We start from the raw sequence: 22,496 nt of genomic DNA, 5'->3' as shown, positions 1-22,496 counted from the left end.
GTTCATGAATGAACCTTATATTCATATTCATGAATATGACACTGGAATAGTAGTTGGTGGACTAAGAATAAATAACTTACATTTTGCAGATGATATCAATCTTCTGGCAGAAAGTGAAGAAGAATTACAAAAGATAACCAGCCATGTTTTTGGAACATTAAAAAAATATGGACTATATAAACCTACAAAAACAATGATAACCTCAAAATCGGACATTGAAACTCTTAAAGATACAAATTGGCAATAAACAAATTGAGAATGTAAACAAGTTCACTTATCTAGGAAGCATGTTGAGTCAAGATGGCAGCTCAAAAACCGACATTAAATACCGAATTGCTAAGGCAACCATGACCCTACAGAAGTTAAAACCATTGTGGGGAGATAACAGAATAGCAATCAATCACAACCAGACTAAGACTAATTGACATCTTGGTGAATTCTATCCTCTTGTATGGTTGTGAGGCATAGACTTTATTGAGTGAAGATGAGAAGAGACTCCTGTCTTTTGAAATGAAAACTTACAGGAGACTTTTGAGAATTCCCTATACCGCTCATGAAACCAATGAAAATGTCCGAAAACTGATTGATTCAACAGATGGGAGAAAAAGGGGAAATATTGAGTCATCAGAAGAAGACAGATGAAAATGGTTCAGACATGTGGAGAGGGCTAATGGCATTCCAAAGCAAGCACTAGAAGGAATCATTCCAAGATCAAGGGTTAGGGGCCGACCTCGATTAAAATGGACTGATAACATCAAAAAATGGACAAATTCTTCAATTTCTCAACTGACATCAAGAACAAGAGACTGAGATGATTGGAGGAGGCTAACAAAGAATATCATCTACCAGTCATGAGTGACCCAACGGCCCATTTAGAACTACAGGAGAGAAGAAATAAGGTTCATACCTGATTGGTACATTGAACACTTTTATTTATTTATTTATGCTTATGGCTACATGAAAACTGGTAATTGAAAAGTACAATCACAATTTCCAGAAACAAATGATGAAAAACTTAACATATAAAAGTTCATTACATAAAAGGCACAACCTGCTTTCTAAGTCTTTCCTTTTTTTAAAAAAATATAAAGCAAAAGTAATTTGTCATAATTAAGCCAGGAACAATTATCGTCCTGCTGCACCAAGTATGACAAGGCTGCATGTTCTCACAACACTTCACAACATAAAAGTAGCTGTATCCGAGGTTTAAGTAGAGAGCACTTGTGTCTTGTGGGAGAAAACTTGATCCATTAGAGGAGGCCCATTTTACACTGTATCATCATCTTCTAACATGAGGAGGAGTTCTGCTGATACTATGACGAGGACTATGAGAGTAACTACGAGAATAACGTCTTCATGGTGAGATGGGACCGTGATCTTCTGTTTCCTCCATAACCACCGCCATCATCATACCAACTACAGGTCAGGGTCCAGGTTGGAAAGCCAATTTAAGGCCTCATCCATCACCTTGTGGATGTCTTGCAGGCCACCACCGTGAAATTGGCACCTTGGGCAGTCATACACAATATGAGTAATCGTCTGAGCCACAGGAGAACAATCACAATAAGGGTGATCTGACAGCCCCCCATTTATGTAGAAGATAGCCACATCTGCCTTGACTAGTTCTGATCCTGTTTATGGATGACCAAATCTTCCTAGGACGATCAAAACCAGGCTGCAGAGCACAGGGATCTTTTACCAGGAAGCCATTTGTTGGGAGATTGTTGGACCAGTATTCTCTCCATATGTCAGATATTGATGGTAGCGCAGCTGAAGAGAGTTCGTCAATAGACCAGAGAGGCTTTCTAGATTTGAGGCGAAGACTAGGTGGATTTATGAGAGTCTGGTGTAGGGGTAGGAGTGGGTTGCTCATTGCTTTATTAAATTCCTTAATCGAGGCTTGTCTTCTCTGTATGTGTGGTGGAGCAATGTTGGATAGAACAGGCAGCTAGGAGAGAGGGGTGCTTCTCACTGTCCCACTAATTGTGCGCATGGTAGAGTTTAGCTGGGTGTCTATAATGTTAGTGTGTGTACTTCTTTCCCAGACAGGGGCACAATATTCTGCTGCAGAGAATGTGAGGGCTAGTGCAGACGACCTTAGGACTTCTGCACCACAACCCCAGGTTGTTCCAGCAAGCCTTGAAACGATGTTATTTCTGGTTTTAATTTTATTGGAGAGGTTGATGATGTGCCTTTTATAGGGTTAGGCTTCTGTCCAGGCTGACTCCAAGATATTTTGGGTGAGGCTCATGTTCTACCATTTTTCCACAGAAGGAAAGGTCAAGTTGTCGATTCGCCTCTGCATTGTACAGGTGAAATACTGAGGACACTGTTTTCGTTGGATTTGGCTTCAAGTACCACTGCTTGAAGTACTCTTCCAGGGTGTTCAGGTCTGTATTCAAGGTTGATAAAGGAGGTGGATTGATGTAAGATCGCTAGGTCATCGGCATACATGTATTTGCTTGATCAGGTATGAGGTAGATCATACACATAGATGTTAAAAAGTATAGGGGATAACACAGAGCCCTGAGGAAGACAGTTGTGAAAGAATCTGGGCCTGCTCTTTTTTCCACCAATATGAACTTGGATCTCTCTCTCTGCTGGAGAGAATAGATTCAAAAAGTTGTAGAGTTTTTTTACACTTTATAATATTTCCTAGTTTTAGGAGGAGGCCCCTGATCCAGACAGTGTCATAAGCAGATGTTAGGTCAATGAAAGTGGCTCCAGATTTAAGTTTCTTCTGGAAGCCTGCTTCAATTTGAGTTTTCATGGCCAGGACCTGGTCACAGCAACTTCTTCCTGGTCTGAAGCCAGCTTGTTCAGTCGGGAGTACTCTTTCGATGAGTGGTGAAATTCTTTTAAGTAAAATTCTTTCAAAGAGCTTAAAGGTGGTGCAAAGCAAGGAGATAGGTCATAGGTTTTTCACTTCATTTGGATCTTTCCATGGTTTGGGCACAGCAATTATTTTGGCTTCCTGCCACAGCTTTGGTAATTTACCAGACATGATGATTTCTGAGAAAAGGGCAGCCACCCATGTTTGGCCATGTTGACCAAGATGTTTTAGGAATTCAGGGAGTATACCATCCACTCCTGCAGCTTTGCCATTCTTGGTAAGTTTTAAGGCTATTTGTACCTCTTCCCGAGATAGTGGGTGTGTGAGTTCAGGAAGCTCAGGTTCCATCTTCAGGATTTGTCTGATGGAAGCTTGTACAGCAATTTTCCTGGTAGAGCTGGGATGAATCTTGGAGGTTTTCAATAAATGGTTAGCCATTTGATCAGGAGTTATCTTTGTTGTTTTGTCTGTCGTTGGCTCTTCTCCACCTAATTTTCTCAAAAGTGACCAGCTTCTCCGACTAGATGTGACGAAATCGAGTTCATTGGTGGTTGAGATCCATCTTTCCTTTCTGTTTTTATCCAGTGATATGAGCTCCTTAGCAATAGCTGGATCTTCAGTTTCCTCATATTTGGCAAAGAGTTCCTCACTTTCTCTACTCCAAGGATATATGGTTTTCTGTAGCCTCTAGGGATAGAGGCTTTTGCTGCAGATTTGAGTATTTTAACAAATCTAGGATAGCAATTAGGAGTGGGTGGAATTGCTCTAATGGTTTGCTCGATTTGTTTCTGAAATGCAGACCAGTTGGACCTGCGGAGATTCCATCTGACGATTGGTGTTCCGCATGACTGGATTGTACACTGAAATGCACAGATTACAAACTCAATCCAACTGACATCCCCTGATGAAGCATATGAAATTGTCAAATAAAGCCATAATGCAAATTGGTATTATTAATGTAATATTAAAATATCCCTACTTCCTAGCATGATACAAAGTAGATAATGTAATCTTAATCCCAAAACCAGGGAAAGCAGCACAATTCCCTAAAATTATTTCCCAAATATCCTGCTCTCCAGACTAGTAAAAATAGTCAAGATGGTAATACTAAAAAGACTGCAGAAAGTCATTAAAGAATTAAATCTTATCTCTCATAAGCAATTTGGATTCCAGGAGAACCACTCCACTGAATAACAAGTCCTCAGAGTCATGGAAAATATCAACATAGGGTACAACTGAAAGCAAGCATATAGAAGTTATCTTCCTGGACATTGCAAAAGTATGCAATAAAATATGGCACAATGGGATCTTTTCAAAATCCTGCAAAAGACAAATTCCAAATATGACTAATAAAAAATAGTTTTAATGGAACATATGTACTAGATATATTTAAATAATTTTCATGACTTACACTGTAACAAAAAATATATATAGAATTTTCTTAAAAACCTCCAATATATTTCATCCAATGTTATGTGAACATCAGGGAGACACTGTTAATTACATTCAAAACACGAATCACAATAATGAGTCAAATCATGCATATACTAGCTCATGTCTCAGTCATAGCCAAAGTATAAGAGTTCAAAGGAACAACTGTAAAAAAATAATAAAAAATAATTTAAAATAATTATTAATTTAAAAAAACCAACTTGAATTAATAGTGATCACTTCCAAAACTTATAGATTGGCATGGTCTGTTCGGGGTTCAGATGATTTCTTATTGTTTCAAGGAAAAGACTATCAAATTTGAACTTGGTGGAAGAAGTTTTGTCTTATTTTGTCAATAGTGTGAGAAGCAATGCCAGTCTTGTCAGATTCCAAAAATATAATGTAGTCTTGATGTTTTTCGATTCTAATCAAGGCAGAATATAGCCAGCCTGTCCAAAATAGCAAAGATGACATGATCAGGGTACTTGATAGGCACCTGGTAAGGTGCCTATCAAGTACCCTGATCATGTCATCTTTGCTATTTTGGACAGGCTGGCTATATTTCAGTATGTTAGACTATGATCAAGACCAAATTAACAAGGGTTGCTTTTATGGATAACAGTCCTGTTGCAGAAGTTTACTTTTACTTTTCTATGGGTCTCATGTGATGCATATAGATGATGTGATCTTTACATTTAACACCAAACTATCTTACCTGTATCTCCTTTGCAATCTACTCACTTAAAATATATAATTACAGTGTTTCAAACCTTTTTTCTGGTATATTAAATGTGTTCATTGAGAATTTTTGGTGATTAAAAAAACAAGTTTGTTTAATGGTGAATTTTATTTACATGTCAGTTCTATGGCATGTTTCATGCCATAGTTTATTTTGTTTTACTTATTTATTATGCCTATTGAGAATGTTGGTCATTATAAATGCCTGTTTTTTTCAATCAACACTGATTTTGTTGTAATGGAATATGACCAATAAGAGGATAGGATAGGGTACAGGTGTATCATTTTATCGTTAGATTGCCCTCAAGTGTACTGTAATGTAACTAATCATGACATGTAACATAGCTGACAGTGGTAACTGTTATTTCATACTCAATGATGATGGAATATGTAGAAAGTCACGAAGGAACTGTTAGAGATTCTTTTTTTTTAATTCCCAAAATCTATAATTTCTTTATACTAATTCTACTTCTTTTTTTTTTTTTTTCAGATGCCATCACATTACAACACTAGCACTGTCCTCAATGAAAATTTCTTATTCGGTTATCTCCCTAAATCCAGAATTAAATATGAAGAGCTCAGTGTCAGAAAATAATTCACCTAATTTGTTTTAGCTTGGTATATATAATTTTCACAGAAGAAAAAGCAACTATATAATCCTTTTTACTTGCACATAGTAGATCAATAGCATGTTATAAAGAATGTTGTGAAGAATGCTGTGTTGGAATCCCCACTACAGAATGGATATTTGAGATGATTTTTCTTCACCTGTTGTGACATCCACTCTGCTCACTAGAGGTTTTGAAAAAGTAGCATGTTTAAGTCTCTAAAGCAAGTTGTCATGAATTATCCAATTCTCATTCCTTATGATCAGTGCTATAAATTTACAAACTTTTAGATGCATTATCATTAAGGGGGATGGGGATATACACAACTTAAATCAGATTCCATACAGATTCCTAAAGTTGATCTGAATTGCAGACTTTTTGATACCTATCATTTTAAGTAGGAAATGGAAATGTCAGTCTTTATCTTTCACAGCAAACAATTTTTGCAAAAATAAAATAAAAATAAATAATAATAATAATCATCCTGTCTTCAGAATTTTTATAACCTCCTCAATAAATATTCTTTGAATACTAATAAATTAATAATTAAGAATGATAGCTGTTTATGTTGCTTATTTTCTTCTTTTTTTCTGTGAATTACTTAAATCTGTATAATATCAAATGGACAGCTTTGTTCTCTAATGAAATCAAAACCATTAATTGCAAAAATCAGGTCACAATGTTGCACATTCCAAGCCTCTGCATATGGGGTACTTACAATCTAGAGAGAGTTTAGTATGAAGTGCAATCTACTGCCTTGTTTTCCAGCTCAAATCCATGTAAACATGTTATGCAACTTAATGGAGCATTTTTATACAATAAATTAAATTCTGCAGGTAGAGTATTTATTTAATTTGTCTGCATGATTTCAATGATATATGAAATCATGCAGACAAATGGTAGACATAGGAGTATCAACTTGTGAAAGAAAAGTTTTATCAACGATAATCAGTTTTCATAAAAGTGGAATCAGTTATGATTAGATTTATTGTTGTTAATATGTATTCAAAAATATTAAAAAAATTCAAACTGAAAGATTCAGTATAACTCAAAATTTAAGAAAGTTTTCATGTGGAATTTCTTAAATATTTCTCATACCCATAAGTTAGATAACATCAACATGAACTATTTCCTTGAAGTGTGATGAGGCTTAAGTGCTGTGAGGACATCATGTTGGAGGCTTAATGGATTGTATACAGCACTCAGAAAGGATTAAAACAGAATTTAATACTTCCTATATTTCGTCTCAGTCACTGAGACATCTTCAGGGATTACAAAAAAACTAATGTAACATATACACAAATACCACACAATACTAAGCCAACCACGTGGGTGACTAAAGTCCAATCTAGGTGGAATGCCCACTATGGGCGATTGTAGATGGCCTGGAATGTAAGGCGGGATCTCTGATGATTGGTGTTTCCCAAATCTTAAGAAGCTTAATGCAACCGTATTTATTTAGATTTGGTTGATTTCTGAGAGCTGCTGCAGATTCTAAAAATAGTCTCTCTTTTCTGAATTTACTGTGGTGGAGCATGGTGGTTTTTTCCCAAGAGATCCTGTGGGTTGTATCCAAGGCATGGTCAGCTAGGCCTGACTGACCATAGTCGTGGTTGCAGACGTATGACTTATGTTCTTCTAGGCAGATGGTTGCTGATCTGCCTAGATGATCTTGGCCAGCTTACAGGAACAGGGTACTTTATAAACTCCAGGCACTGAGAGAGAAGGGAGCTGATCTTCTGTAAAACGGATAAGAGTAGCGAGTTTGCAGTGAGGCTTAAATGCTGTGTGTAGGTTGTACTTATTTAAAATCTTGGCTATTTTTTCCAGATGTGGCATGGATGTAGGGTATGGTGATGGCATTTCCAACTCTTTCTGAAGAGATAGCCGGAGAATGGGGGGGGGGGGAGGAACTGATTATTTTTTAATACTATGATTGCTGTAGTCATTGGAGAGGAAAGTGTTATGTATATGGTCGGGCTCAGTTGCAAGGGCGGTTCCACTGGAGCAAAGATTGTGGGCTCTCTTGGTTAGAGTTTTAATAATGCCATATTGTTGAGTGGAGAGGTGGTGGGAGAGATTGTGAATGTATATGCCTGTGTGCATAGGTTTTCTGTATACAGTGAAGAAAAGTGTACTACCATTAGGAAGGTGTGTAACTAAGGTGTCTAAGAAGAGTAAATTAATGTTCTTTTCCTTTTTCATTGTAAACTGGATTCTTGGATGTAGGCTGTTGAGATGACTGAGGAAGGAGTCTAATGTGTCTGGGCCATGAGGCCAAATCGAGAACACATCATCTACATATCTTAGCCAGATAGAAGGTTTGAAAGGGACTGAGTCTATGGCTCATTTTTCAAAATTTTCCATATAAAAATTGGCAAGAGGGGTGAGAGGGGGGAATCCATGGTGGTTTCCTCTATCTGCTTGTATATTTTGTTCTTCCAAGAAAAATAATCAGAATTGATGGCAAAGGAAAAGAGATCTAAGATGTCAGAAGGAAAACGTTTTCTAAGAGTTAAGGTATCAATTAAGGGAATATCGGTAAACAGTGAGGAGATGTCAAAGCTTACCAATATGTCTGTTATTTAAGGTTAGATTTTCTATTAGGATTTTAAAATCGGCAGAGTTTTTTTATATAGGATGTGGAAAGTCCAGTGAGTTAGCCAGCTGTTTTGACAGTTTGTAGCAAGGTGCATTAGTTGCATCTACAATAGGTCTTAGAGGGAAATTAGGTTTGTAGATTTTTGGCCAGGAAGATACTTTTTATAAAGTTTTTTTAACTTATGTTTGATGGGATCGTGCTCTAGTGGAATGTAGGTAGAGCGATCTCAGAGGATAATCTCAATTTTTTTATCGTATTCCGTAGAATTAAGGATGACTGTGCCATTACCCTTATCCGCTCTGGTGGTGGTGATGATACTTTTGTCTTTCCATAATTTTCTGAGAGCAGTACATTGGCCGGATGATAAATTACTTTTTGGAGGCGAAGACAGGGCAAGGATGTTGGCGATGTCACGTCTGATGTTATTTGCTATCTCCGGTGCTAAGCAAGAGATCCTACATTCGATATTATACATCTAGCACCGGCACTTCTTTCGGTGCAACCGCGAAATTGTGGCCGAGGCTTAGGGCACTAACGGCATTGTCACTGAGCCTTTTGGAAGATAGATTAACTACTGTCTGGAGCAGCTGAAAGTCTCCAACATGATTCCTTGAAGTGCAGTTACTAATGCTCACTGATATGAAGAAGTGTTAAAAATGATTCTCTTAAATTAAAGATACCAAGAAATTATATACTTGGATAAAGGATTAAACCAAGTATATAATTTCTTGGTATCTTTATAGTATAACCAAGTGAAAAAACTTCCAGCATGATTCTCTTAAAGTCTCCTCATATTATGAATGAAAAAAAAAAAAAAAAAAAAAAAAAAAAAGGCTGCAGACAAGTTTGGGGTTTGCATTCAGGTTGATGTTATATAACTGTGTTATATATCTGAAAATGGGAGAGTGGCTCATGAAGCAAAACTAGTAAGTACAAACAGATAACACATGACCAACCTAAAGTTCAGAATTAAACATAAATATTAAACAAATATACTATTTATAAATCACTAACCTGTGATTCATAAGGTAAGAAGGCAATATTGATCTCTTTCAGATTTTTAATATATTTAGCACATGGAGACTTGCAAAGTTCGTTAAATAGAACATCTGGGCATGCTATAACCAAAAATAACACATACATTATATATATACACACACACACATATATATATATATTATTATTATTATGTGACACCTTCAGGGAGTCCAAAGATGGCACTTACCCTACAACTCTGTCTACACCACTCAATCCACCAACTATAGAGAACCACATCATCTACACCAATGCCATCTACTACCCACCACCACAACTAGTATTTTCACAGACAATCACAAACATCCATGCCCACAGCCAACCAGGTCAGCTATATATATGTTGTCTATATATTATTATTACAGACAACTCCAAGGAGTCCCTAGACTCATCAAAGGAGGCCCTGAACATCATATTCATCAACTATTCAACATTCACTTTGCCTTGAACTCATTCACTCATTCAGTGATAGCACCCACAACAGACTCTGGTAGCTTATTCCACTCATTCACCACTCTAAAAGTAAAAAACCTAGCTCTAACACCCTTACTAACTACACTCTTGCCCAGCTTCCATGGATGACCCCTAGTCCTCCCACCACCAGTCCTGTTCTCAAAAATATCCTCTGAATTAATCCTATAGAAACCCTTTAGTAATTTGAATGTCTCAATTATTCCCCCTTTTCCGCCTATCAACCAATTTTTGCAACCCACAAATCTTCAACCTGTTCTGATAAGGTTCATTCCATAGACCTGCTATCATCTTGGTCACTCGCCACTGGATCCTCTCCACCTCCTCCCCATCTAGAAGAAACCCTGGCACCCATATCTGGACACAGTAGTCTAGATGGGGTCTTATCAAGGTTTGATACAGAGGAACAATAACTTGCTTGTCAATGTATTTTTTAGCAGCCAAGTGATTTGATGAGCTGATTTAGCCACTTTTGCAATGTGCCCCCTAAACTTCAACTCCCTATCCACCAATACTCCCAAATTCCTGGCCTCATCAATCTCCTGGAATACCGTTCCACCAATGTGGTATACTGCTGCTAATCTTTTCACCCCAAAATGCATAACCTTACATTTTGCCACATTAAATTGACATCCATTCTCCTTAGCTCAGTCCTCCAATCTATCCAAATTCTGACATCATCTGCATTCACTATTGCCCTACCCAACTTTGCATCATCAGCAAACAAATGAACTGTTCCTCTCAGATCCTTTCCTATATCGTTAATGAACAAATTAAATAGTAATGGTCCAAGAACAGAACCTTGTGGCACACCACTAGTCACAGGCCGTCTTTTGGACTCTACTCCTGAATAAACTACCCTCTGATATCTTTCCATCAACCACCCAACCCTATATCCATCCCCATATGTTGCAGTTTACAGATTAGAATTCCATGTGGTATCCTGTCAAAGGCCTTAGCCAGGTCCAGCAGTATCACTGTAAACCCTAAAAGTTCAGCCGTCACTGTGTTATAAAACTTGAGCAATTACTGAGGCATGATCTACCCTTCACAAAACCATGCTGTCTCCCATACAGTATCTCATTTTCATCAATCCATTCCTGTATTTTACTCTTGACTACTTTCTCCAAGACCTTGACAATGACTCCTGATATGCTGATCGGTCGGTAATTTGCAACAGCTGTCTTGGATCCTCCTTTATGCAGTGGAACTATCTTCTCCTCTTTCCACCCCCTTCGGGACTAAACCAGACCAGAAACTCAGATTGAACAATATGGTCAAGGGCACTGACAATTCTTTAGCTGCTTCACGTAAGACCCTTGCTGGTATACCATCCAATCCCACAGATGTATTCACATTAAGGTTTGGTAACTGACTATTCACCTCCACTTCATTCACCGCAATTCCAGTATAAACTAACGGTTCCTTCAATGTCACCACCTGGATGATATACTCTTGCAAAGTGCTCACTCAGTAATTCCACTATATCAGCTGATTCAGTGACCTCCCTACCATCGGCATTCCTTAAAATCATTCTGCCATATGCAGTATTTCTCTTACTTGCAGTATATCAAAAAAACTGTTTGGGATTCTCTTTAGCTTGCATGGCTAATTTCCTTTTGCTTTTCTTACCACACTCGTCACCCTTCCGGCCTGCACTTTCTACCGTTCGTGAAACTGCAGGTCACCTTTCTCCTTAAAATTCCCTCCACGGTTGTTTCTTTTTTTGCAGTTCAAGCTTAATGGTGTTATTCATCCATTTAACCCCTACTTGATTTACTATTCGGACTCTAGATATAGAGTCAGCCATTACCTCTTGCAAATGCTCCTTCACCACTTCCCATGCACTATTAACATCCAGCCCTTGCAGTTTTACATGCCAAGGCACTGAACCAAGCAATATATATAAACCTAGCTTATAAAATTGCTTGGTATCTTTAATGTATATATATCCCTCCACCCACACACACACACAGCAAGATAATTACTTTCCTCATTTACTTTTGTAGCATGTTTTAAGTGAATGTAATTTATGTATATCAACTGCTGGAAACTGCAGTGATGCAAACAATGTAGAGAGAAAGAGTGCAGTTTGAAAGGAAGTCAGACCTTAGTTTCAACAGCAAAATTCGAAGAAAACATATCTCTAAATAATAAAGCTTAGCACAGAAAGAAAATTAAGAACTCTCCTCTTGCCCATGATAAAAGAAATATGCTAATTTAGATCTCACTGTATGAATACAGTGGTATCTCGCTAATCCAAACCCTCCAGTAATCCGAACAGTATTATTATATTGTGTACTATTATTTTTATTTAATAATTATTATTTTAACTATTATTATTTATTTTATTATTATTACAGTAGAGTATTTTTTCACGTTGTCAATTGTACGGTTATACAAAGTAGGTCTATTTTGATTTATTTGTGTTCACGTTTGCCTGGAAAGCCGTCGAAACTGGAATCATGGAAAAAACTGTGGCCTTATTGAATTTATCAAGATAACTATGGTGATACACAAAAAGAGGAAATTCAAAACGTGCATAATTTGGTTAAAAATATAAATCCAGATGTTGAAATTTCACAAATAGATGTTACGGAACGGAAAAAAAGTGACACATAAAGAGGCAGTTGACAGTTTTAATGTGTGTGTAGAATGGGCTAAGCAGAATGATGCGCCGTTCCACAAAATTTTATTGCTAATGCAGCTCCGAGAAGAAGCATTCTAAAAAAGTTCAGCTTCCAAGAAGCAAAAGAAAATTAGTGACTTTTTTAACAAAGAAATAAAAAAAAAAAATTTTTGTGTTATTTTGTGAAACTTTTTTTTTGTGGGTTGTGTACAAGAAAGTAATATTTTTTACACAAATTAAGTTATGTACTGATAGTTTTTTTATTTCAGTTTTATTAAATCAGAATCCTCAACAATACAGGTACATACAAACTAAATTTTTTACTAAAATAAGCTTGTGTACTGTATTATTTTTTAAGTTTTACATTACAGTATAGTAGCTTTTTTTCTATCAGATACTACATTTATTTACAGAATTAAATTGATGTACCATTAGAACTGATTATTTTTGTCTTAAACGCTAGTTATTGTTGTCTCTTGGGTGAAAATTCGCTAATTCGAACTTTTCGTTAATCCGCCGTTTTTATTAGTTCAGATTAGCGAGATACCACTGTATATGAAATAACTAAAAATGAAAATTAGAATAATTTCCCTAGTGAATGTCTCAAGATAGACAACATTCTTGAGAAAACAAGAATGTTGTCTATCTTGTTTTAAGTGAGTGATTAATCAGGTAACGCGATTTTTTTTTTTTTTAAGGTATGCAAAATTTTACGTCATGCGAAACTTTTTGTCACCAATTTGCAACGAGCAGTGGCACTCATCAATGTAGCAGCCAGTGGGCAGTGGCAGTGCTGTGGGTGGTTGCCGGCAACACTCAGCATTTGACTCAAAGCTATCATTGCAAGCGTACATGCAAACTCTGTTCTCTTGCTCAATCACTTTGGTGATCCAGCTAATCCTTAGTCTTCCCCTTGTCTGTTTGGTGGTTTTCCATCCCTAGGGCAATGTAAGGTAATCTCTGTTGATTCATTCTGTTCACCAATATTAAGAAAGCTGCTAAGATCAACAGCCTTCAAGATCTTTCAAAAAAGACTTCATTAAGAGTGGAGAAGATGGACTCATGAAATACTCAACCTGTCTTGATGGAAGAGAATCAATCATAAGGCTTTATTATATCCAACCCCTGATAAGGAAAAGAGAAAGACTGATAAAGAAAGTGGAAGTAATAAAAAAGAAGTAACATGTTAAAGGAAAAGCTAGAAGTCATTAAGAGACATTAAAGTGGCACTAGTAATACAATGATTGTGCGAGACCTGGGATACAGTGAGTCTACAGTTCAGACTATATGAAATAGGAGCAAAGAATACAAAGAACAAGGAAAATTTGCTACTGCTTCTTTAAGAATGCAGATCACCCAAAATAGAAGCCATTTAATGATCGAGATGGAACATCTTCTATCACTCTAGATTGAGGATTGTAACCAAAAAAGAATGCCTCTTACTACAAAGAATATTCAGACAAAAGCACTCAATATTTTTACATAATTGAAAGAGACCAAATTTCAAGAGGAATGTGCAAGCTTTACTGTGAGTTTCGGATGGTTTGACCTTTTTAAAAATCAAGCTGGACTGCATAATGTAAGAATAACTGGGGAATCTGCTCATGCTGATAAAGATTATGCGGCCAAGTTTTCTGAAGAATTCCAAAGGATAGATAATTCAGGAGAGTGATTATGACGATCATAAAATATTCAACATCGACGAAACTGGTCTCTTTAGGAAGTATATGCCAACAAAATCTTTCCTAGCTAAATACTGAAGCATCTTAACCAGGATACAAAGTATCTAAAGATCGTCTTATGCTTTTATTAGGAGGCAATGCAAAGGGCGACTTTAAAGTCAAGCCTATGTTAGTTTATTGTAAGCAAAATCTAAGATCTAACATTACTGAAGAAATCAGCACAATTGGAAAAGAACTACGATTTAGGAACTGGATAACGAAAATGTGAGAAATTTACTTGATTCCAATTCAGAACTGCATGCATATGAAGGAGTACAAACGAAAAGAGAATGTTATGACTAAGATGCTAACTGCAAAAGAACTTGAGCTAGTTTTCAATCACATTGAGCATGCTAAGGAAATTTTGTCTGATACTAATTCGTTCCTGATATGGAACGAAGCTTCGAAGTCCGCTGAAACCTTGATAAAGCAATTGCCAGCTATCACAAAGTGCATGACAAGATGAAAAAAGTCAATCATTATTCAAACATCTTTACTTTTTTTTTGTAAAAAAGTAGCTCAATCAAAAGTTTAAACATTATATAAAAAATTTAAGCAATTGATTTTTATTAACTTTGATGACTTTAACATCTAATATAGCTTATACTGTAATTTTTTTTCAAATTTAAATTAAATGGACAAATTATAATTATTCCTATTGTTTATTTGCTCAACGCGCATTAATTGATGGATTAATCACGTTAAGAGAGGTTTTCCTGTAGTGAAATATATAAATGTACTGTTAAATGACATTTGAAATTCGCATGTACAAATGAATTTAATTTGTGTGTGTGGGGGGGGGGGGTAGAAACCAAAACAATACATCAAACTTGTCTAACTCAGAAGCAAGTAGAAATTTCTTTTACAAGAAAAAAATGTTAAAGCTACTGGACAGCAGTAGTTATGCTTTGAACTATAAATTAATATAATTGCTGGTGTGGCTAACCAAGTGATTAGCATATCTACTCTGCAACCAACAGAATGTGAGTTTCAATGCCACTGTGGACATGGCTGCTTTGTGACTGTCTTTGGGTAAGAGATGAATTTCACTGTCCAGTATGAGACCACTGCCCCTGAAGTGGCTTTAAAAAAAAGTTCCATGTTTGGTTCTAGAGCAGGATTTTTGGATTATGCAAAAAAAATATACAATTAATTTTAAAAATCCTTAAACCTTTTGTGGAGTCACATAAAAAGCAGCACACAATGGCAATAACAATATCATGTCAGTTGCTGCTGGTTATTAAATCATTACTCACACAAAACACAAAAAGAAATGATTTCAATAAGATTGAAGAAGGGGAAGCTCCCTCTCCCATTCCACTTCTGTTGAGAAAAACCACTTCAAAATAATTCACAATTCATTAGCTAATAAACAATGTATTAATTAAATTAAGGGGATTAGATCCCACATCGTTTTAAAACCAAATAAGAAACTCAAAGATTGGAATCAGAGTTTCATGCCGAATATAGTATAAAAAAACTATAAAGGTATCGGCGAATACTAGCGTGAGCCAAATGCAAGTAGTCCTAGAACGTAGTACAAACATGGGCAACTCGTTGCAAAGGTGGGAAAGTTCTGATCGCTATTCTTGATATTTTCCATAATGTAAAAACACATTTCCTAGGAAATGTATGCTGTTATTACATTATTGTGGGAGGTCACTACCCAGACTGGTTTCAGCCTTTATTGAGGCTTCATCAGTGAGTAGCTAGACCAATTAATACCAAAGGGTATACCGAAAAGAACTTATATACTCTGCCATACGAGTTGTCCAAAAGGTGCACCCATTAAGTTACTTAAATATAAAGAGCCAACAGGCTTCATTTCGGCGATATAAACATTAATTAAGGGGATTAGATCCCACATCGTTTTAAAACCGAATAAGAAACTCAAACATTGGAATCAGAGAGTTTCATGCCGAATATAGTATAAAAAAAACTATAAAGGTATCGGCGAATACTAGCATGAGCCAAATGCAAGTAGTCCTAGAATGTAGTACAAACAATATACCCTTTGGTATTAATTGGTCTAGCTACTCACTGATGAAGCCTCAATAAAGGCTGAAACCGGTCTGGGTAGTGACCTCCCACAATAATGTAATAACAGCATACATTTCCTAGGAAATGTGTTTTTACATTATGGAAAATATCAAGAATAGCGATCAGAACTTTCCCCACCTTTGCAACGAGTTGCCCGTGTTTGTACTACGTTCTAGGACTACTTGCATTTGGCTCACGCTAGTATTCGCCGATACCTTTATAGTTTTTTTTATACTATATTCGGCATGAAACTCTCTGATTCCAATGTTTGAGTTTCTTATTCGGTTTTAAAACGATGTGGGATCTAATCCCCTTAATTAATGTTTATATCGCCGAAATGAAGCCTGTTGGCTCTTTATATTTAAGTAACTTAATGGGTGCACCTTTTGGACAACTCGTATGGCAGAGTATATAAGTTCTTTTCGGTATACCCTTTGGTATTAATTGGTCTAGCTACTCACTGATGACGCCTCAATAAAGGCTGAAACCAGTCTGGGTAGTGACCTCCCACAATAATGTAATAACAGCATACATTTCCTAGGAAATGTGTTTTTACATTATGGAAAATATCAAGAATAGCGATCAGAACTTTCCCCACCTTTGCAACGAGTTGCCCGTGTTTGTACTACGTTCTAGGACTACTTGCATTTGGCTCACGCTAGTATTCGCCGATACCTTTATAGTTTTTTTATACTATATTCGGCATGAAACTCTCCAATTCCAATCTTTGAGTTTCTTATTCGGTTTTAAAACGATGTGGGATTTAATCCCCTTAATTTAATTAATGTTTATATCGCCGAAATGAAGCCTGTTGGCTCTTTATATTTAAAATGTATTAATAATCTAAATAAAACATAACTACAGTAAAAGATATATTCATTTAATTAAACATTAACAAATTTCATTTTGTCTCACAAAACAGTGGAAAATAATAGATTACAGCTATGTGCTGTATAAATTTATTCACTGTATAAGAACAACACTTAAACTGCAAGTGTATGTGACAATATATGTGCTATATGGCTAATATATCACCTGTAAGAGGATAACTTCACCTAAAACTATTAGAATTCAAATAAATTTAAATGATTATAATTTTATAAAGCAAATGAATGAGGAATGTTATTTAGGATGACTTCCCAAAATTGAGAAAGTTTAAGGCAATCAAGTATGATGAGGTTAGGACTAGGAATGTATGCTTCACAACTTTATATAATCTTTCAGAAGAAAATAACTTCTGTGTAGGAATACAGCTTCATTACAATGAAGCTGAACCTGGTTAAATCAGGTTTAGCTAGTCATGCTTTATCAGACTCTTGAAGTAAAATATACTCTTGATGGTACTCCAGAGGAATCTGAGCAGTCCATTTACATCTCAATTTTTAAATCTATCACATTACTACTAAGCCAAACCAAAATCCTTGGTCTAGAGACCAAAGCACATTTAACATGGAACTTTTTTCCTAGCCTACCTAGGGTCTAGAAGTCTCACACCAGCCAATGAAATTCAACAATCTAAAATAATCACCTAATAAAAATCCATGACAGCAGGGGATCTGGATGCACAGCCTATTGAAAACAGGAAGTATTAACCACTAAGCTGACTAGAATGAAAGCCCTTCTAATGGTTTTTTTCCTACTTCCAGAATTAACATAAGATTGCATTTCTCCAGAATATCTTCTACCACACATCACTTGTTTTTTTTTATGTGAATCCTGCACATGAAAGATAATCGTAAATTTACTGTACATTACTCCAAAGTCCAGAGCATTATTCTGTTTTCATATCACCTTTATGATCTTAGATTCCTTCTGTGGTATTTTCCTCTATTTCTAAGCTATTCCAAAGCCTTCAGAACATAAGGGACCAGAATATAATACCAGAAATATAAGGGGTTGGAACCATGCAGTTTAGTTTCAAGAGTGTCTCTCTATTTACCAACATTTCATTGTCTAATACTATTAGTTTTCTATATGATGAATTCCCTCCTGATATGATGGTTTTTGAATTTGTTATACAATCAGGATATTTCAGATGGGAAAACAAGATCTATATTATTATTATTATTATTATTATTATGACACTTCCAGGGAATCCAAAGACTCATCGAGGGAGAATGTGCCAACAGCATCGAACGATTGACTCCTTCCAACTACTAACCGCGCTGAAACTTGCTTAACTTTTTGCGAGCCATTAGTAGCAGAGGCTCTACCAATCGACCAACCTTTGCTGGAGTTATTGAAAGAAAACCATCTGTCTCCACCTTTGGTGAACTGTTTTTTGACCAATCTACAAGATACCTTATTTTCATCCATTGATTCTGAACAATCTTTTCCTGGTTTTACTACATTGATGACATTTTTGTTGTTTGGTCTCAATCTGAAAATAAACTTATCACCTTCCTACATTGGATTGATAGCCCTCACCCATGCAAATTCACCACGGAAAAATAACCTGCTAGTAGTTTACCATTATTGGATAATCCAAGAACCTTGCTCTGAAAAGCATACGCAGTACACTTTCACCCTACTTCAGCTTTCCATTAAGAAAGGCAGAAGTCTTACCAATGATTTTCACCAGACAATGAAAATCATTTACCCTGAAGATATTTGCAGACACTATACATTCATCCACCCAGACAGGCATGTATCAGATAATTGCATTAATTGCTAAATGCTATAGATATACTAATACTACATCTCTAGTATTTATGTTGATATATAGATGGTTCATTTTCCTGTTATTTAATCAATATGGAAATATTGTGGTTTAGCACAGAGTAACATAGCGATTGATCTAGCTTTCGTTCTTTGGGAGGGAGAAGTTTAAATATGCTACTTAAAACAATTATAAAAACTGCTTCTGTGATTTTAAAAACAGTTTTAGCATGCAAAAATTATCCCCCCTTCCTTTGTGTAATTATAGCATGATTGTGAAATGAAGTTTTATGTAAATCATGCTGAACAATTCTTTTCTTCTCCTTTTTTAGCAATTATGTGGCATACAGAGTAATTTCTATATTTAGAAAAATTTTAATAATTTTATTTATACAGAAAAAATGGAGAGCGTTTTCAACATAAATAAAAATATAATAGTAAAATTAGAAGTACAAACAATTGTCTTTTCATATTAAAATTAAAATGATGGTGAAAAGATAATTAAACTACATTCTGTATTGAGTAAGTAACAGCAAGCATATATTTATTGAAACTTGTGCATTTTGAAGAAATGCATCACTGACATGATATGTCTGTTGTCTCTGCTGTTTTTGTCTTTGGGAATTAGCAAAATATAAACATTCAAAGTTAAGATGAAATTTGTACATAAATGAGAACTTCTAAATCAAAACAATATAATTAGAACTGGAGTAATGCACAGCAATGACTATTGAATACTGGTAGGTTTTTTCAGCAACTACCATTTGCTGTTATTTAAGAGAAATCTCAAGAATTTTTTTCTCTAGCCATTGTCCTATCCTCAGCTAGCACAACATAGCTTTTCGATCTAGTAGTTAAGTTACTAAAAAAAACGGACACCTTGTTACTGTCACTGTTAAACCTATTCATAACATCACATGACTTTACCTCTTTTTAACTTGATGGATTTTGTATGTTGTTATTATGTTACATCTCCAGAGAGTCCAAAGACTCATCAAGGGAGGTCACCTACTCTACAACACTGTCTCCACCAACTATTATATTTTGGTAAGATTACTTATATACTGATTTTGGCCACCACTGTTGGACAATGAGCTGTCATTTTATCTATAATATCATTTTGTGAAATGAGCTATTTATTAGAGTTATAATCCTGCAATCATCCTAACTTTCATCTTTCTGCTGACATTGCTAAAAATGTTATACTTGAGCATAAAACACACATATATGCTCAAGTATTAGTTATAGGTAAACTTTTTTTTTGTCTATTTAAACTTGCCATGCTATATATAAATAATTCAAATATTATTCTAGTAAAGACCTCTATATGTGAGAGATGTAATTAATACACAACAGGTTTAAATTCATAGTGCTTTACATTATTAAAGTTATCAATATTTGGTAACTTTAATAAAATTGTCATAAATAAGATAATAAAGAAGACTTTAAATAAATAAAATCCAAAATGCACAGTAATACCATCAAGAGCTTGACATTCCACTGATGAAGCATGTCTTTACTCGTCTTTAATAACAAAGATATGTTATTAAGGTCGATTTTATTTCCCCCCCCCCCCCTTTGAATTGCAAGAAATAGCTCAGATCTTCACCTGGTACTTCACTGTTTATCAGAAACCTACCTTTACTGGCAGATATATACATCAAAAGTCTGCTCATAACACCTCCCCCAAAAAATTGATGGTTGTCAAGTCATTAATTAACAGACTGCATAATGTTTTCTCCTCTCCCTAGGGCTTACAACAAGAATTCTCATTATCAAAGACTTAAATAGTTACAAACCTTATCAAATCCAACAGATAATTGACTCTTATATTACAAAGGATTCTTTGCTAGACTGCAGGGATCCAATCCCTTATAATTCTGGCACTCAGACTTATTGGTAAGATTTTGATTAAGCTTCAACTTAATCCCAAGTATTTTCCTATTAACAAAATTTCTCATCTGTTACCATCTACAAAAACACAAACAGTTGCCTCTATCTTTAGCTGGTGTTTATCAGATCCCTTGTGAATGTAATTTGGCATACTTTGGGCAGATAAGCCATTCTGTGGAAAAAATAATTAATGAGTAATAAAATAATTAATGAATTACTAACCACAGTAACTGTGGGATGAAGATTATCTTCTTCATAGAAGTAATTTTAAATGTGAATGCTTTTTCAAAGAAAGTTGTGAAACCCTTTTACACCGGCCTAACCTGAATCAAAATGATTACTTTCCCCTGCCCGACCACAAAAAAAGGCTTGGCAGATTCTCAACTTATGTAAATATCAAAAATAGATTTGATATTTTATTTCTTTAGCACACAGCAATCATTTGTAATTGATGAACTGATTATCGTATTTACCTTGTATCCCTATTCTTTGAATTGCTTGTTGTTTCCACACTGACAATATACTCTTAATTTCAATATACATTTACTGTGGTTATTGTGTTCTTTTCATCATTTGTTCCTTTTCCATTATAAACTGGATTCTAGGGTGAACACTGCTAAGGTGAGAAGAAAAGGTCATGTGTCTGGGCCATGAGGCCAAATAGAGAACACATCACTGAAATATCTTAGCCAGGTTTGAGAGGGGCTCAGTCAAGAGTTGTTTTTCAAAATCTTCCATTAAAAAATTAGCAGAGGAGATGAAAGGGAAGAACCTTCTCACCCCCTTTGCTGCTCTCAAAAATCAGCCTAATTTAAATAAATATGGTAGATTAAAACCTACCAAAATTGGGAAATATTAATACTTCAAGATCCCTGTTTACATCCTAAGCTGTTAATGGGTGCCTCAGCTAGTTAGGACTCTAGTTTTTTGTCCACATGTCTCACTTAGTTTTGTGTTGCATTTGTGAATGTTGCAAGTCTCATATTGTACTCCCTGAAGATGTCTCTGTGACTAAGATGAAATACTGGAAGAATGAATTAAATTGTATTTTTAACCCTTTCTCAATGCTGTTTCACTCAATTAAGCCACCAACACGAGAGATAATTCATTCATTCAGTAGTAAACAGAGGGTCCACAGAATATTTTGATGGCTCTAAGGACAATATTGAAGTCATTTTAAATTTATTTCTTAGATTTCCAACCATGACCATGGATTTATCAAATAAGTCATTCTATAAAGCTGATATCATTCTGCAGGAAATAGAAGAAAGCTTTCAATTCTTATTGATCAAAAGCTGAATTTCACTGTCAATTTCATCAAACCAATCTTGATGTTTTGCAAGTAACAAGGATGGCAAACTTAAATGTCAGTCAGTGATGCTCAGTGCTCTCAAGGATACCCAGCTGGTAATTTGCTGTTTGACACAAAGTTGGAACTAACAGCATTTGTCAGATCTTTCAGAGCATCAAAGTCTGTCAATTTCCCTCTCTGGTGCAATCTTAATGGCCATGAAGAGCAAATAGATGATCAGTAACACAATCATCAGCACATTAGTAATGGCTCTTGTGAGAAGGACATCATATTCATGAATAAAAAATACCAATGACTCCACAGCAAGGATGTGGAGTTGTGTCTCTGTAAATGTCTCGAATTTTTTCTGTTGACTGGCAATAAAGGGATTTTCAGCACATTGTTAAAAGAAGAATTCCATTTAAGTTTGCTTTCCCAACATCTTCCTTCCTAATAGTTCAATACCAAAGTGTTGAATTATGCCAAACTCTGGCAATGAGGTCACCAAATAGAATTACTTTGTCTTGGGATATAATACAAGATGGT

General features: G+C 35.6%; 1 protein-coding gene across 1 annotated transcript in view; it reads right to left on the bottom strand.

Moving 5' to 3' along the window:
• LOC150092375 (protein ROP-like) overlaps positions 1 to 22,496 on the bottom strand; it is a 255,485-nt gene that overhangs the window by 169,727 nt on the left and 63,262 nt on the right. Inside the window, exon 5 of the mRNA XM_090414916.1 lies at positions 9,227 to 9,330. Coding sequence (XP_090271042.1) covers positions 9,227 to 9,330 — 104 coding nt within the window. The remainder of the gene's footprint in view (positions 1 to 9,226; positions 9,331 to 22,496) is intronic.

This window comes from Typopeltis vanoorti, chromosome 26, assembly GCF_054136105.1.
Source record: "Typopeltis vanoorti isolate ZY-2024b chromosome 26, IOZ_Tvanoo_1.0, whole genome shotgun sequence".
NCBI classification, from domain to species: domain Eukaryota; kingdom Metazoa; phylum Arthropoda; class Arachnida; order Uropygi; family Thelyphonidae; genus Typopeltis; species Typopeltis vanoorti.
This window is presented reverse-complemented; position numbering and strand designations above follow the sequence as displayed.